General features: G+C 43.8%; 1 protein-coding gene across 7 annotated transcripts in view; it reads right to left on the reverse strand.

The window, feature by feature from the left end:
- The window catches only part of Sh3kbp1 (SH3 domain containing kinase binding protein 1), a 337,525-nt gene that overhangs the window by 277,353 nt on the left and 42,397 nt on the right, over nucleotides 1-17,775 (reverse strand). For 6 of the 7 annotated variants that reach the window (XM_085684713.2, XM_085684711.2, XM_085684705.2 and 3 more), the window contains exon 2: nucleotides 10,143-10,300. In XM_085684713.2, the coding sequence (XP_085540839.1) occupies nucleotides 10,143-10,300 (158 nt within the window). The remainder of the gene's footprint in view (nucleotides 1-10,142; nucleotides 10,301-17,775) is intronic. The other variant, XM_085684710.2, reaches the window with a different exon arrangement.

Genomic DNA, 17,775 nt, shown 5'->3' on the forward strand with positions numbered 1-17,775 from the left:
CTAGCTGAGGAGGTATTAGCAACTGTTAGCTGCTAGGAGGGGGAGACTGCATAAAAAATGAGGACCTGACAGCTCCAAGGCATGGTTGAGGAAAGGACTTTATTGTAGATATGAGGAAGAGAAGTGCCAGAGGCATCTGGAAGTGTCCAGAGCAGAGAAGGAAAGAAGTAGACTGAACAGAATGGACCAGGCCACAAGAGGGGTGGGAGGAGAGAGGGAGAGAAGACAAAAGAGAGATGAATTTTGAAAATAAAAAATGGAGCTGCTAAATGCAATGGACTCCTGATTGGTGGTGGTTTACCTTATAATTTTGAAAATTATGGTGCCCACCTTTAGTTCCAGCACTCGGGAGGCAGAGGCAGGCAGATCTCTATGAGTTTGAGGCCAGCCTGGTCTACAGAGCCAGTTCCAGAACAGCCAGGTCTGTTACACAGAGAAACCCTGCCTTGAAAAAGGAAACAACAAAAATAAAAGGAATTTTTGAAAAGAAAAGAAAGGAAGAAAAAGAAAACAATAGGAATCCAGCTGAAACTGTATTTCAGATCTTGGAGTTTGATCTTTGGCTGAGTGGCATGTAGCCGAATCCTCTGTCACAAGGTTGAGCGGTGGCAGTGAGCCACAGCTCCCAGTCAGACACATGATCAAGAAGATAAGCAATGGATATTCGTTGGTGCGCTCGGTTATTAATGTTTTATAAGTCAAGTATATTAAATGTACTTTTGACTTATGATCATTTCAATTTATGAGGTATTTATTAGGAAATAAGCCAAGGAGCAAATTCAGACGGGATGGAATGAAAGACAGGCAAATTTACAATTACAAATGGAAACTTTAGTATCACTTTTCTCAGTACTTGACAGAACTACTGTGTGGAAAAGCAGTATAGATCCAGAACTCAACAACAGGACCAACCAAAAGGTTCTAGCTAGAGATTATAGACTATTATAAACCATTATAGAACATAGCACATATCCCTTTTAAGTATATATAGATCTTACTTTGCATCATCATCATCATCATCATCATAATAGGAAGCTAACCCCAACCTATTTAAAGGACTTGAAATCATACATAGTATATTCTCTGGTCATAATATAATCAGCCTGAAAGTCAACAGCCAAGCGATACCAGAAAAGTGGCGAAACACTTAGAAATCAAATGACACATTTCTAGATAATTTGTGTCCAGTGATGAGAAGGCTGCTTCTCTTTCCTGTCAGCTCTTTGATTTGTGACATAGAGCAACTTGAATGGTGCTTGGTTTACATTAGTCAGTTAACATACACTAGCTACTAATGAAAAGATTAAGGCATTCCGAGACACTGGGACAGTTCTTGGTGTTGTCGGTTGGGTGCTGTCAGCAGTCAGAAGCTGCAGTGAAGTTAGAAGTGTCAGAGGAAGAGGCCTTTCATCTTCAGAAACAAAAGGGCAGACTAGTAAGTAGTATAGGTAGCATTGTCATGCCATCAGGCCCAGACAACCGCCGAACCAAGGAGATCCTGGTCAAAGACGGTCTTGTAAAAAAGGAGAGATGTTGATACAAAATAAATTCTAGAGACCCAATGATGGCGTGGTGACACTAATAACAATGTATTGTGTAGTTCTAGAAACCTGAGGGCGGCCACGGGTTTTCCGTGTCAGTCCGTGGCAAGAGTCAGAGAACCTCCCCTCAGAGCAATTGTCAGCCATTTTCTAACAACATCCATTTGTTCTCTGGAATTTCTACAGTCAGAAATGCTAGTAGGCCCAACTTCGGGTTGCACACAGCCATTTTCAGCTGCCAACCAGGCTCAACTTTTATCTGGAGGCTCGGGGAATGCATTGCCAAACTCACTTGGGTTTTTGGTAGACTCAAGTTTCTCTGACTGAAAGTCTGAAGCTATCATTTCTTCTGTGACTAAAGTCTGTTCCTGCTCCCACAGGCTGCTGTAGTGCCCCTCATGTCACCCCCTTCTTCAGTGGCGTCTGACTTCCTCCATCACGGACACAGTGCTCAGCTCTTAAAGGTTCATATGCTACATTAGGGCCAGCTGATAACCTCCATGTCAGGTTAGCAGTGCCGTTCAGAGGAACGCGATCACAAGTGATCACAGGTTGTCAGGATGTCCTGGTCACAGGTTGTCAGGATGAAGAGTCTTGGAGGGTCATTTCTAGATATCTGCTTATCTTACTATCCCTGAGTAAGGAGTAGAAGAAAATTAAGGATTCCATTCAGAGATTCTATCATTTGGTTAGATTCATTCTAGTGGACTTAAAAGGGAAATGAATTGATTTACATATTGCTATGTTCTTTATGTAGTGTAGGCTTCTTTGAAAATATTGACATGACTATGCCAACCATTCATAAAGCACTTTATAATATATAATATATATTTTATGTAATGTATATCTATATAATGAGGATACTTTAGAAACATTATAATACTTTCAAATCTAAGTTGCCAGCTACCAATCCACGTTCTTGAGGAAAGATATAGATATTAATGCTGGTGCTGCCCTATCAATGCCACAGAATAAAATAAATAATCAAGCTTTACTAAGTAGTAGAATCATCTGAGTTGTTCTGTCTTGAGACAGGCCTCATGTAGCCCAAGCCGGCCTTGAGCTTCAACTCGCTACATATTGGAAGATGATCTAGATCCTTCTGCCTCCACCTCCCTAGTTCTGAGATTACCAATGTGAACCACTATGTAGCCTGGCTTTAAAGCAAACCTTTTGAAAACGCTTCAAAATCTCTTATTCTAACTCCTCCGTCTACCCCAAAATTTTGACAAGGCAACGCCCCTAGAGCACATCCAAGCAGCAGACTGCTGGTTAGAGTCCTCGGCTGGAGCCCCACACCCAGAAGCTTCACTGTCCGGCAACAGTCACAGCAGGCCCTAGGCAGTTTACATTGTGAGCCTCTAGAAAGCTGGCAGCTAAAGCACACGCTCTAAAGGTTCCTTTCGAAGCCAGAATTTGATAATCTTGCCATTAAGGAAATAAGATTGTAAAAGCACAATCAACTCAATGAGGGGACTACAGTTCACTAAGGTCACAGCTCTCCCCAGGTCACAAGATGCACCCCCTTCCTGTACTGTAACCAGTAAAGCGTGAGATTTCAAATGGTATGGGCCCTTACGTTACACATGGCACAAGTGTCCTTAATCCTTCCAGACCCTATGCAGATGCCATCGTGAGAAAAGTTACACCGGCAGGTCCACTTGTGGGACTCAGGAGTTTTTCTGAAAATGAACTATGTGTTCAACGGTGAAAAGATAATTTGAGTTGGAATTGCTTGCTGTTAAAGGGTCCTAAGGATGGAAAACGACAGTCACACTCCTAATGAAGGGCATATCCTAAGTGCTGAAAAATGACAAGCCTAAATGTGTGCTAATTGATAAAAATGAAATGTTTCCCCTAATTGCCTCACTTTGGAATTTGTAGGAAATATAGTGCAGGCCTGTGACTAGATGAACGCTATCTAGTCTCTGTTGCTGCTTGTTTGTCCAGAGGCAGGGTCTCACTGCGTAGCCCTGCCTGTCCTGGAACTTACGATGTAGACCAGGCTGGCCTCGAACTCACAGACTCACCAGCCTCCGCTTCTTAAGTTCTGAGATGAAAAGCAGGCACCACTATACAAGGCCAAGGCTGCTTTTTTTCAGGTTTGCTATCTGATTTGATTCCTTTTGGGAAGACATCTGGAGAAAGGATAATGCAGCAAGCGGTAAAGACGCAGAGTGGAATACCATCGGCCACCTAGACAATGCTATCAGATTGGAGGCCCAGGTTCGCGAGCCAGCTGTCTGGAATCCAGAGTTCTCCCTGTTCCCTACGAGTTCCGGCAGCTGTGGGTAAGTCCCTTAATGTCAATACATCTTGTCACCTTTTCTGAGCAGTTTTTTTCTAAATCAAAAGAGTACCTGTGTCACAGAGATGCTACAACTTCATGACGTCATGAAAGAATGCACACGAAGAGCAGGCACTTCACCGTGAAATGGGGTTGAAAAGAGCCATTTGCAGGGCTGGTTATTGAACCCAATGGTAGAATGCTTGCCTGGCATCAGGAAGACTGGTTCCATTCTCAGTATTGAACATAAAAGGAAGAAGAGGCTCTGCCCAGAAAGGAGCACACCAGCAGCATCCCCTGCTACTTCTTGAAAAGCAACAGGGATCTTGAAAACAACCATTGCCATAAATCACAAAATAAATTAGCCTTTGGGTTGGACGCGCAAAGAAAAGCAAAAACTTTCTAAAGGGAAATCCAGGAATGATGCTCAGTATAAAAGAGCAATGTGGGAATATCTACCTCATGCCACTTGTTGAAGTCGATTCCTGCTCCTTTCCTAAACCAAGAACAGCAGCAAAACTCTGAGCTTTCTCTCCAAGTGACACGAGTGTGTAGAACGTCAGCTTTGTGCCGCATTTAGGGACTCCATTGGCCAGTCTTTACACAAATACAAAAAAGAAGGCTCCGAATATGCCAACAACAGATTTCAGACACCGGCGATGGAGAACTAAGGGGATGGGCAGTCGAGTTGAGAACAGTTATACTGAGCAGGCACAGGACTCAAACTGCAAGTGCACACGCTTGCAACAATGGAGCCAGCGGCATGTCCAGCTACTTCCATGGAAGGCACACAGAGCCAGGCCAAGAAAACAGCTCACTTCCTCACAGACGGTATCAGATGCACTTCAAGATCAACAACCCTATTCTTTTAACCCCTACCGCAGCTTCCTGCTTTCTGCTTGTGAATTACAAAATGTCTCAGGCCTCAGGCCTGCTTTGCTTTCCTATGTGTTACCTGGGAGTCCACACCAAGATACGCCAGACACGAGCAAAGCACAATGTTGTGTGCATCTCAGAGTAAGGTTTCTAAGTGATTTAATTAAATTCAAAGGAAGACTCCACATCTGCCTGTGATAGTAGATGCCCTCTGTTTTATGTGGTAGTTTGAGATCTCAGAAAGAATATAGATTTCTCGATTAAATGATTATGACGATTTATCCTGGTTTTTCCTAATATTGTACACCACACGATGATCTTTCATGGTCAATTCCAGAAAACAATATCCAAACCTGAAAATTAGGTCAAAACGAAACAAAACAAAACAAAACAAAACAAAACAAAACAAAAAAGCCCACAGTCATGATCATGGGACCTTTTAGTGGTATGTTAACGCATTTTCTTAAGGGAGACCCCAGGAGAGACATCTGCCTCTCTGGAAATATAAATTGGGCTGATACTCTTTCAGGACATCTTTACAGCTCTACAAACGTCAGAGGATAACTCACAGAAAGCACTATGTGGCACACAGCTCTCCTTTTTCTCCTCTGGTAGAGATGATAGCTCCAAAGGTCAGGGTTTTATTGTCCAACACATGAGCCAGTTTTCAATCTCACTTTATAATCTTATTTGAATATTCCAGCGACTTTTTAATCAGTTCCTCATATCCTCAGTAAATCAAGTTTTGTTACTCCACAGGTTTCCTCATTAAATAAGTCCAACAAAGCTTAGAAACATGCTCTCTATGTGCATACTTTTTAATAATATAAGGATTAGCCTTTGGTAGTTCCTGGCCCCACCAATCAAATCTGCTATGAGAGACTGAGCTCTGTGCTTCAGGTCTCCTTACCAGTCAGACTCGCCAAGATTCAGGGCAGTTCGTTCACTGAGCATTGCATGCTGCAGACAAGAGGCTCAAAGTATAGGCATCACCCCTCCCTTATGGATGCCCCACCTTTCTTTTTGGCTTTGTTTTGGTTTTGCTTTTTGAGACCGAGTTTCTCTGTGTAGCCCTGGTCCTTTGGGAACTCGCTCTGTAGAGCAGGCTGGCCTTGAACTCACAGAGATTCACCTGCCTCTGAATCCCAAGTACTGAGATTAAAGGCCATGTGCCACCAACCTCCAGCTGTCCCGGCTTTCTTTGAACAGAAAAAAAAAAAAAACCTACTGATGGAAATCATGGTGGCATTTCCACTCCTACAAGTACATTATATACATATGAAATGAGTACCTGTGTCCATAGAATATACACAAGAATGTCACAAAAATTCCCAAATGAAACAACCCAAATAGCTATCAATCAACAGCAACAATAACAACAAAATGGATTGACAAGTTATGGTATATTCATTTCTGTGCAAGTCTATATGTCAAGAGTTAAGTGCTGATACAGGCAACAATTTTGTGACATAAAAGAGACATGTGAACTAGCAAGTGTTTCTACAGCCCTACTTGCATGACAGTTCGGGTATGGGAACACTAATTTATCACAATAAACTGACTATCTAGGCGGGGGGATGTCTAGGAGAAAGCAAGAGAACTTTGCGGGGTGGGAGATGGTAGAAATAGTATTGCTTCAGACAGCGGCTATAGAGGTACATTCTTATGTAAAAGGCTTAGGGGTCCTTATGGAAGAGGGGCAGAGAGACTATAAGAACCAGCGGTAGTGGACACCTGAAGCAAAACAATATTTGCCAGACATGACAACACCATTCTACACATGAACTCAAAGCAGCCATGACTGCATGTCAAGGGAATCTGAATACCAGCATGGATGGGGTTGGGCTCATTAACTCCCACCCCTACTTAACATATTAGCCAGTGATGGCTGCTGAGAGAGGTAGAGGAGGTTTTCTTCAGGGATTTTGTCCTGAGGATCATGCTGCCAGTAGTAAATGGATTCCATAATTTTCAAAAAACAGCTGGGCAGTGGAGGCACATGCCTTTAACCCTAGCACTTGGGAGGTGGAGCCAGAGGCAGGTGGATCTCTGTGAGTTTGAGACCAGCCTGAACTACAGAGCAAGTTCCAAGACAGCCAAGGCTATACAGTGAAACTCTGTCTCGAAAAAGCAAAGAGTGGGGGGGGGGGGGCAGCTATGAAGTTTGGAGGAGAAAGTAACTAGGAAAGGAATCGATGGGAAGGGAACGGGAGTGCTGATTTGATCCAAATATCACATCTTGTATGAAATTCTCAAACAATAAAAGAGATTATAAGAAGAAAAGGTGGAGAAAGGGGGGGGAGAGAAGAAGGATTTGAAAAGATTCTTCTAAAATATTTAATGTAAATCAATAAAACCAAATTAATAAAAGTGGGATAAAATTAAAAAAAAATACTGAGAACTGGCAAAGAACAGGCTGTTCTTAACAGAATGGGTAAGGATACACCACACCAAGAAGGTGGCAGAGACTCTTGTTTGAGAGACTGACACAGCGAGGTGAAGGCAATCACTGAATGCCATCCTTTTAGTGGGTTCAAACAGGCACTAGGGATTTTATAAATGGGCTGAGAAAAAAAAACCTTCAGGCAGCTCTCTGATAGCATCAACAGAGGCACACAAACAAATGATGGGGCTCCACAAAATTACTTAATTCAGTCCAAGACAAATTAATTCTTAAGCTAAATGAAATATTCAAAACTGGCAGATGTATGCCAATATGATTGTTATTGCTTAAAAACACATTTTCTTTTTAAAATTCGCTGTGGGAGCTTTGATTGTTGTTAAACTCCGTTGTATCCACCTACTGAGTTTTCAATAACAAGCCTAAGGGTGAAGACTTGAAAAAAAGACTCAACCATCTGAAAGAATCGAAGTTTCCCTAGATTGTGGCAGCCACAAGCAGTGCTGTCCCTAGACATTCCTACTTTATCCACCATGGATGGACCAAGCACCTCCCAAGAATGTGACTTCTCCTCTCTGAACAAGGGCTCAAGCCTAGGTTACGGGACAACTGATTAGGAAGAACAAGGGGAGAGGGTCGTTCCTTCCCATGGAAACAGGACCAAAGATCGCACTTGCTGTATGGCTGCCACTGTGTTCCCTGATTGCCATTTAATCCTCAGGGCAGACAACAAGGGGGTGGGCTTGCAGAAGGAAACAGCAGGCTCAGGTCAACCTGGGGCCAGATCTTTTCAAACAGGACGTATAGAAAAACCTTAACATAGTACCGAAGGGCGAAGGACAAAGCCCCCAGAAGGCATAGATGAGAGGACCAGATGGGAGCAGCCATTTCTCTGGGAAGGGATACAGGCAGCCCAGGCCACCCCACAGGGAGGAGCCTAAGGAACAGTCCCAGACCTCTGTGACCCTCCTCCCTGCTGTCTCACCCTAGCACACCCTGGAGTCAGAGCCCCTCACATGCAGTTGAGTATCCCCAAGTCTAAGCCAAGGCAGCAAGATCAGTCAATGAAGGATGCCCTGACAAAAGGCCCTTATGACTCTCTCACAGGGAAAACATCTTCTGTTCTCGAGGCCAGCAGCACTGCCAACGAGAGGAGACTCTGGATAGTTGCTGCCCTGTTTCCCATCTGCCTTCCATAAACCCTCGGAGCACATCAAGAGTGAGCCCCAAACCAATTCTATATGCATACCCCATGCCTTCCAATTCAGTTCTATGAATCTGAGATTTGAAGTGCCGGGGCACTAGGCCAACAGAGACACATTAAACACTTTGAGAACAGAACTAGCCCTTTACACTTGAAGCTCACACTGCAGTCTTTTCTTCCCATGCTCCTCCTCTTTTCCATGCCCCACCTCTTTCTCACACCCCTCCCTTTCCCAAGGCTCACTTCTTTGCCATACTCTTTTCTCCTGCTCCTTGACCTTCACCCCAACCGCTGCCCTCTCCCTTGGGAAACCTCTCCTTTCACATTCAGCTTTGGCCTAACTTCAGGATCACTCCTTTTCCAAAGTGGGAAGTTTTGTCTGGAAAGGTACAAGCGTCACCTCTCATATACCTATCAACAGAATTGATCGTTGCGAGCCCAGAAGTTGTGCCTTTCTACCCAAAGAATGGGAGGAAGCCCCTTGATTTCAGCGTGATCTCAACATTCCTACCCCAGAAGGCGAAGCAATGTTTATCAGCGTATTTCCAGTTGAACTCTATCTCATTCCCCCAGCTTTCTGAACACCAAAGGCAACAGAGAGAGAGAGGGAGAGAGGGGGGGGCTCTGTCAGGGTCATTTGGAGGCAAAGACCCTGAGGAAAAACTAAACTAGAGTCCTAGTCATTTTAGAGTCCCACGAGGGAGAGGGAGAGACCCAAGCATGGGAACCGTACAGCTCGTCATATGCTTTTCACCAACACCCCATTATAGCACCTTCCCACTGCCCTTGAAGCTCCTTTGAGGGGGACACATGATTCTTTGGATCCAAGATCATAAAGCCTTACCACCCAGCCCTTGAAGCTCCTTTGAGGGGGACACTCGATTCTCTGGGTCCAAGATCATAAAGCCTTCCCAACCAGCCCTTGAAGCTCCTTTGAGGGGGACACTCGATTCTCTGGGTCCAAGATTTCTTAAACATCCTGTTCTATGTGGCCAAGACACACTCCTCAATACAATCTGTTTACCACAGGGAATTCAACTATAGGCCCCGGGATTCTACATGAAGCTCTTCCTACGGACGGCAATCATTTCTCCTCCAGAAGGGATGGGAAGCTTACAGTACTGGGTCTTTTAGACCTGGTTAGTATTTCCCATGAGGAACAGCCTCCACGCAACCTCTTCTTAACCCCAAAATTCACACTGCTGTTTACAGTGGTTGAGATATATCATTATTAACAGGAAAGAAAAAATATTTTTGGAATTAAGCCCTAAATGAGTTTGACAATGGGCACAGGTTTCAAAGTCATCCTGCTGAAACCGGTTTTATTCAATGCTTCATAGACATAAGGAGATAAAGGAGAGCAATGGTGCTCCTATCACAAAGGCACATCCATGAGGAGAAAGCAGAAAAGAGCATCATTTAGATTCTGCATTTGAACTGGAGATACCGATGCAAATGGCCAAAACTGGGTTTCAAATTCCATTTTGCACGGAATGGAAAAGGGAATAATCTTTCAAACTCTTAAAGCAAATAAACAAATATCTAGACCAAACAATTTCACAGGCTTTATGTTTTCTCAGTCTTTTCTAAAAAGTAATAAACCAGTTGTGGAAAAGATCATCCTGGGTCTTAAAATGTCATTTGAAAACAGATGATATCCTACATGCACAGAGCAAAACTACACATGCTCTCCTTGACATGACCCCGGAGATCAAGCTGCCACTGGCAGCCCTAAGAGCCCTGTGCACCTTATCCTCACCCCCCCCACACACAGCCTTTTGGTCTGCAAAGCCCACACAGGAAACAGGAAAAAGGGTTTGGCTTTGTACTCACTCTTACAAAGTTGTCAGGGAACAAACCTCTCCTGCCGTTGATCTGCCCCTCCCACCAGCCTCCATCCTCCTTCCTGATGTTGGTGATGACCTCACCCACGCTGATGGTCAGCTCATCGTCGTGCTGGGCCTGGTAATCAAACTCCACTATGGCCTCCACTGGAAGGAAAAGAAACCAAAAGAGCAACTTAGGGTCAGCTGTCGTAGAAGTCTGAGCTCCAGCATCCCTGCAAGACCAATAGTCCGATTACTGGGACTTCCCCCTTAGAAATAGTTAAAATAACAGGCAACCTGATTTTGGTTAACCTGAAGCCTACATAGCACAGAAACCACAAAGTACTGGTCGTGGTCAGACACAGGCAGGGTGGCCTACAATTTGGTGTCAGGGCCAACAGGGGCTTCAGAAGGGAAACCACACAGTGACAGTGGCCTTACAACACTTACCCAATATATAGGGTATGTGGCATCACTTCTCCAAGCACAGAGACCAAAGACCACAAACAAGAAACACTGAGTTTTTGGGCCTCTCTTCACCTGACCCTGTGGTGTTAAAGTCCTTGGACCTCAGTTGTGCAAAATATGAACTATAATTCCCATGTTACAGAAGTGATGGCTATCACTCATGACAACATGTTTAAGTAAAAACACATGAAAGAGAGGGCTCCCCTGGTTGAACTAATGTCTCAGATTGCCCACATCAGAAGCAATGCTGCCCCAACGAATGAGCTCATAGGCAGTTGTAGCATGTTACACTATCTTTTCAGGGGCAGAGAAACTATCCATCAAACTGGGCACAGGCAGAGGCAACAGATGAGGAAGCTCTTTTGTTGACAAAGTACCAATGTATTTTGGCACAAGCTAACCAGAGATTGTTTAATTTACCCATAGAGAAGTTACAAGGTTCCTTTAGACTCTGGGGTATTCTTTGTGTACCTCAATATAAATCAACATCAAAACTTGTCTCTTTTCTATTTGCAACTTCATATAAATGAATGAATATAGAGATGGTTAGAATTAGATGAAACTCCAAGTGGAAAACAAGCAACTTAAGAGTTATGATAAAATATAGGAAAAGCTAAACGAGCTAAATATGCACTGTAAACATTAATTTGAACACCCAAACTGCATCTTTTTTCTTTGAGGCTTGCTTGTGATGTTTTATTAATGTGTAATAGTCATACACATTAATGGGGCCCAATGTGATATTACAACTCATGCACAGAGCCTGCACTTATCAAATCAGGGTAATTAGCACTTCCTTTTCCCTGTCATTTCTTTTTGCAGACTTTGAGTTCCCATTTTGGGGATCTAAGAAAGCAAGAGAGAAAAATCTTAATAACCTTGGTTTTGGAAAATAGAAAACAAATAGAAATAGAAAACTAAAAGGTTCAACATAAATTTAGTACACTAAGGTGACTTTTCTGGGGAGAAAGACCAGTAGGTGGATGGGTCTGCATCACAGGGCTTTCCATTGCTATGAGAGGTTAAGCTCCTACTGCACTTCCGGTTCCGAATAGCCTGTCCTCCAGACAGACCACTCAGGAGGGCAACTACACCAGGCAGTAAACTAATGCAGCAACTCCAAGTAGAGCTGCCTTTTCCTAGCTCAGTGTTTCATTCCATAGTCAGTTACTGCACTCTCATGTCCTAAATCTGCTCAGGATGATGTTGCCTTACAACCTACTGTCACCACTTACCCATGGAAAAGAGGATTATAAGACCATATACAAGGACGTCTTTCCTGCTTCCTCGTGGTCCTGGCAAGTACGCCTGCAGGGGCACTCCAGTCTCCTCTCTACCATGCCCTGGTCCCTAACGGTTCAAATGAGCCCTGATCTCAGTGGTAAAGTGCTTCCTGTACAAGGCCAAAGATCTGAAATTGAGTCCCCAGAACCCACAAAAAGCCAATCAAGGTAGTATGCAGGAAGGAGAAACAAGAGAATCCCGGGAAGCTCATGAGCCAGTTAGCCTGGCAGACACAAGCAACAAATAACAACAACAAAAAAAGTGACGCTGTTTCAAAACAAAGTAGAAACTGAGGAAGGGTGTCCTGTGACCTTCACACATCTGAACTCACAAACACACATGTATGCATACATGTACATCATACACACAAACACACACACACACACACACACACACACACGGTGGGGGTTAAAAATGAGCCATCATAAAACTCAATTTAAAAATAGCTAGGTCCAACGAGATAAATCCATCACACCAGCTGCTCACGAGGATGAGGTAGGAGGATTGTAAAATCAAATGTCTGTCGGAGCTGTAAAGCAAGTTCAAGGCCAGTCTGCTCAACTTAGTGAGACCTTGTCTCACAAAGAAAAGAAAACATGGAAATCAGCTTTCAGCTAGGTGTGGTCACACATTCCTATAGCACCAGCTACTCAGGGCTAAGGATAGAGGCCCAATAGTTCATCTAGCCTGGGCTACATTTGGAGACCCTCATAACAATTTCTTTTAAAAAGTTTACTTTAAATAGATTGATCTAATGAAACAGAGATTATAGTAACCTTTGTTCACATACCAGACCCTAAATTATCTCATTTCTCAGTTAAGTAGTTTGATGCCCATCTTCCCAAGGAACCTGAGGCTCAACAAAGAAGGTGAGCTCATTTTCGGGGACAATGTTTTCCAGTGTGAGACACACCCACCTCGGGGATTTGCTGAAGTGATGTTTGGAGGGCAAAGTTCAAATACTTATTCATATTAATTCTAAAAAGAGAAAGTGCCAACTTCCATACCGTTCCACTTCCAGAACGGTCCTGGATCTTCTTCTGGTCTCTGTCAGACAGGCAGAGGCCTCTAAGGGCAGAGTGTAGCTCAACAGCCAGGAGAAGCAAGGAGTGCTGACCAAGGAACCCGAGCTAGGAAGCTCTTCTAGCGCACACACCAGCTCCAGTGTGGGGGAGGGGTACACCCATAGCTCTGCGGTACCTATGCCTTCTGCCGAGTCTCACCTATTTGAACTAAAATCACCCTCGCTAACTGGATAAGTAGCGTAAAAGATCCGCACGGTGCCGAAGCTGTAGACTATTCAGCTCGAGGCCCCGTAAACAGGAAAATGCGGAGCTGCCACTTCAGCTCCTGGTGACAACTCTGTGACAGCCCTGTTCAGAGATGATCGGCAGTTCAAGCCAGTCACAACTTACAGGGAAATGACCAAACGACTCTCCATGAGCATCAAGGAAACCTATGCCCTCGATGACAGAGCTATAAATGTTGATCTATTCCGAGATTAATAACATTTCAAAACTAAGTGTTTGACCCTTGAAGAAAATAGCCTTGCTTTTCCTCCAATTGTCTATGGCCATACGAAACTCATTTGCTTGTTTCCCAAGCGCTCACTGTCCCTAATAGAAGATTAGAGCTCCTCACACAGGAACATACAGTCACCTGCCATATAAATTTGGTCAACGAACCACATACGTGATAATGGAGATATGAAAAACTTGTATCATCCATGATCTCACAGTCACATGTGTATGCATATGCTGATGTTCTAACGATGAAGACATCACATAAAAATGTATCCCTGACAAAATTTTTAGATACCCAAACAATATTCTTTTTTGGAAAAGAAACCAGGGAGTTGGAGAGACGGCTCAGTGGCTAAAAGCACTCACTTTTAGTGACTTCCAGAGGACCCCTGGCTCAATGCCTTGGACTCACATGATGGCACACAGAGCTCTGTAACTCGTTTCACATTCTTCTGACACTAGGCACACACGGAGCACATACGTGCATGTATGCAAACGCACATATACATAAAAGAAAATGTGTAAGTGAAAGAATGAAGAAAGAAACAAGGTCTGGGAACATGGCTCACCTAGCACGCTTGAGGTTCTAAGTTCAATTCTCAGCATCACAAGAAACAACCAAAACCATGGGGTATGAACTCAGGCTCCCCAAAACAGATGCCATTAGACAAGGAAAGGGCAATTCTCAAATTTTCTGATAGCAAACATGAAAATGTTGGGTAAGGGCAAATTGAGAGAACCCAAATCCAGGTGTGTCTTCAGGAGAGGGTAGGAGAACAAGGAAATGCTCTAAATGGTAAAGGGAGCTGTTTCCTGGTTAACTTCGATCCTGTAATCTTTCAGGAACTCTGACTGGTCCAACGTGTGGAACACAGCCTTGCTTCTTCCTTCCTAAACAAGTCAGATCTTCCGACTCTCTACCTGAACTTTAGCAAAGCAATGCTAAAAAGAAAACAGGTAGAGTTTGCTTCAAGTAGATGGATACTAAGAAGTGAACAGCTGCTGCTTGGGGTATTATGCCAAGTCAGGGAGAAAGCATACCGGCTTTTCTTCCCTCTCTCTTTCCATGTGTGTAAGGGCCTGCCTTAGGGGATGCCCACTCTGCATGGTAAGGCTGACCGTGCTGGTTTGGGGATGCGGAGAGTGTAGCTGCACAATATCTGAGTCCTCTTCACAGCAGACTCCCCAGCTGCTCGCTCTGTAATGCACTCTTGCACTAAGCTCCCAGCTGAAAGGAAATGGTTCCCAGATCAAACAGAATTTAACCTCCTCTTTAACCTTAGGAAATTATATGTACCCTCCCTGCTTTCTAGCCTCAGAGGGTCCCTGGCCCTCCTTCCAAACCACATCCCTAGCTTCTCTAGCCTCCCTGGCTCAGCCACCGAGTTCAGCTTCTGCAGTGGTGGCGGCCTATGAGTCCTCCTGGTGAGGTTCTAAATGCTTGCTGGACTTGAATCATCCTGAGTTTGTTCTACTGTGAGCATCTGGGGCATTCAGTAGGTTCTCAATGCAGACTTGATAATCCAACCATTGAGCTTACATTTTATATTGATAGTTTCTGCCCAACAAAGACACCTCTAAAATGTCAAGTGCCAATCTCATTTCTGCAAATTGAGTCATATTGTTCAGAACGCTAAGGGAGTCTGCTATTTAAAAGAACCTGCGGTTAATTCTTTTGTGACATGAATAATCACTTCCTGCTTTACCTTTCCTGCCGAGATCATTTTTTTACATATCAGGTTTCTCTTAAGGTAAGAAAGCTGTGCATGACTTTGTTAAGAGCTCCTAAGTCATGAGTTATGTCTCTCTTCCTCCCTTTCAACAGTTTAGGACTTTTCTTTCCAATGTAGTAGCACGGTTACAGGGGCTACGTGTGCCATAAAAGTATAACAAGGGGATGGAGAGATGGACCAGCAGTGAAGAGCACTCATTGCTCCTCTGGAGAATCCCAGTGTGACTTCCAGCATCCACATGGTAGCTCACAACCAGCTATAACTCCAGCCCCACCAAGAACCTATGCCCTCTTCTGGCCTCCATGGGTATTTCATGCACATGGTACCACATACATACTCACAAGCAAAATATCTATATTTATATTTTTTAAAAGCACCTTTTCAAAGGTCTAACAAGCTCTTTGTTTATTTGGGGTAGTACAGACCACAGTCCATATGTGATTGTCAGAGGACAACTTGTAAGAGTTCGTTCTCTCCTTCCGCTATGTGGATTTCAGGGATCACAAATCAGCAGGCTTGGGAGCAAGTACGTTTACCCACTGGGCCATCTTCCTGCTCCTTATAGCAGACACCTAGCAACTGCTTCTGTTGAAAAGTAATGATTCCTCACTTGGGCCCGTGAGGCAAAATAACATCAGGTTGAAAGTCTAGCATCTGCCTTCATTTTGTCTCCTTTACTCTGGTTCACCTGTTTAATGTTCCACGTAGACTTGCTAATCACTCGGGAGTATCAGCCAGAAACCCACAACGCCTAACATAACTTATTTCCCCTCCATGCTCAAGACATGAAGAAAAGAGTAACTGAGAGATCTGATTGCCCCCCCCACCCCTTTACAATGTCCTGTTCCACATACCAGAAAAAAAGGCACCTAAAGGTTTGGAGTCATTGTCATGAACCATTGTCACCTTGAACTGGAGCACCAGCAAAGCATCCCTGGACAGAACACACCCCCTCAGCACATGAGCACAACTGTGTGTGGTAGCAAGTCTACAGCATGAAATAGGGGCTCTGATCTGCTGAAAACCAGCCTTCTCTGTGCAGCTGTGTGCACTGCTTCTTTGGGTCACCCCCAGAAGAAGAACGGAGACACTGATCACTCAGATCACGTGCTAACCAGGACTCCTTAATTATGCAGACCTCTTACCACTGAGACAGTTCTTCTAGTTAAACCTAAAGTTCATGTCAGCACCCCAAAGATCAACCAGGGACCACTGGTTCCCTTTATTTGCTTTGCTTCTTAATGGGCCACCTCTTTCTCAGCTCAGCACCATCCCTCAACTCTTGGACTGGAGTCCAGGACAAGCAGCTGAGCCTAGGCTGCTGGGGTTCCTGGAGATGGACCAGCGCTCCAAAACTCCAATAACAAAGAATACGAATTGGCTCAACGGTTTTTTACATTGACTACACAATGACAAGATACTTTGGACTTACTGGAGTAAATAAATATTGAAATTAATTTTAGCTTTATTAATGTGGCTGCTAGAACATTTTAAATTATATGTGTGGCTTGCATTATATCTCTATTGAATAGCAATGCTCTAGAATGATGCTTAGCAGAAAAGCAATAAAGAGTTCAGACTATACAAACACAGCCAAAATATTCATCAGAGCCCAAGTCTATGCCACCAAACACATATCCTTGCCTATAAGAAGCTACAGGTAACTTTAGCAAACGAAGGTAAAACATTACCTACAATTTTTTTTAAATGGTACCCTGCGGGAAACTATCTCTGCATGAGCACAAAATTAAAGCACTAAGCAAAACAAAGTATCTCAGAGGTGTAATTAGGACAAAAGTAAACAAAATCCCATATTTAAAGACTTCATAAATTACAAAACTTAAGAATGTCTCCCCATCAGAAAAAACCACCCCCCCCCTCCAGTTGCACGCTGTGCCAAAAGCCAGCCTCCACAAGTTTGCTGGAACTACTGTCTGCAAAACACCAAAGCTACAGTTAACAAAAAAAGACAGAGCCCCAGGAGATAAGAGATCTGCTTAGAAATGCTAACACTTCAACCTTCCCTATCTCTGCCTTCAAACTTGCTGAATGCCCCCCCACCCCGAAAACATGAAATGAGTGGTTTTTTAACTGTTAGGTTGGCTAAGCCAGCTGTCAAGCAGCTTCGTGGTGAACTCCACACAGTGGCAATGCTAGAGGCCCCGCTGTGGGGCTCAGCCCCTCCTGCCTTGCCCCTGTACTTCCTCTATCTTTGCTCCACTTACAGCTTAATTTCATGTTGGCTTACCCCAAGCAGCCTGAAAGCCTCATGCGGGGAGGAGCCCTTATGTGTCCCAGGATTCTGACTCCCCAACCTAGCATCCCATGTGACTCAACAGATACATGAATAAACCAGAACACATGGAGGAGGATGGAAGTTTCCAATTAACTTCCTTTGTTTCACACACAAACCCATGTTGTTGCAAAGGTCTCGGTAGGTGTGGCTTTAAGCTGTAATCACTTCAGAAGCAGACATGTCACATACTTGTGGCTTTACACTTTTTCATTTTGTTCATTCTGATGAATATATTTTTAATTTTAAGGTTTTGTTCCCATTCTATTTAATGACAGTATAGAAAATCAAGAAGTAATTTTCATCAGAACAAATTTCATGGGGGAAAAAGCATAATTG

The sequence above is a fragment of the Myodes glareolus genome, chromosome X, assembly GCF_982192425.1.
Source record: "Myodes glareolus chromosome X, mMyoGla1.1, whole genome shotgun sequence".
Taxonomy (NCBI): domain Eukaryota; kingdom Metazoa; phylum Chordata; class Mammalia; order Rodentia; family Cricetidae; genus Myodes; species Myodes glareolus.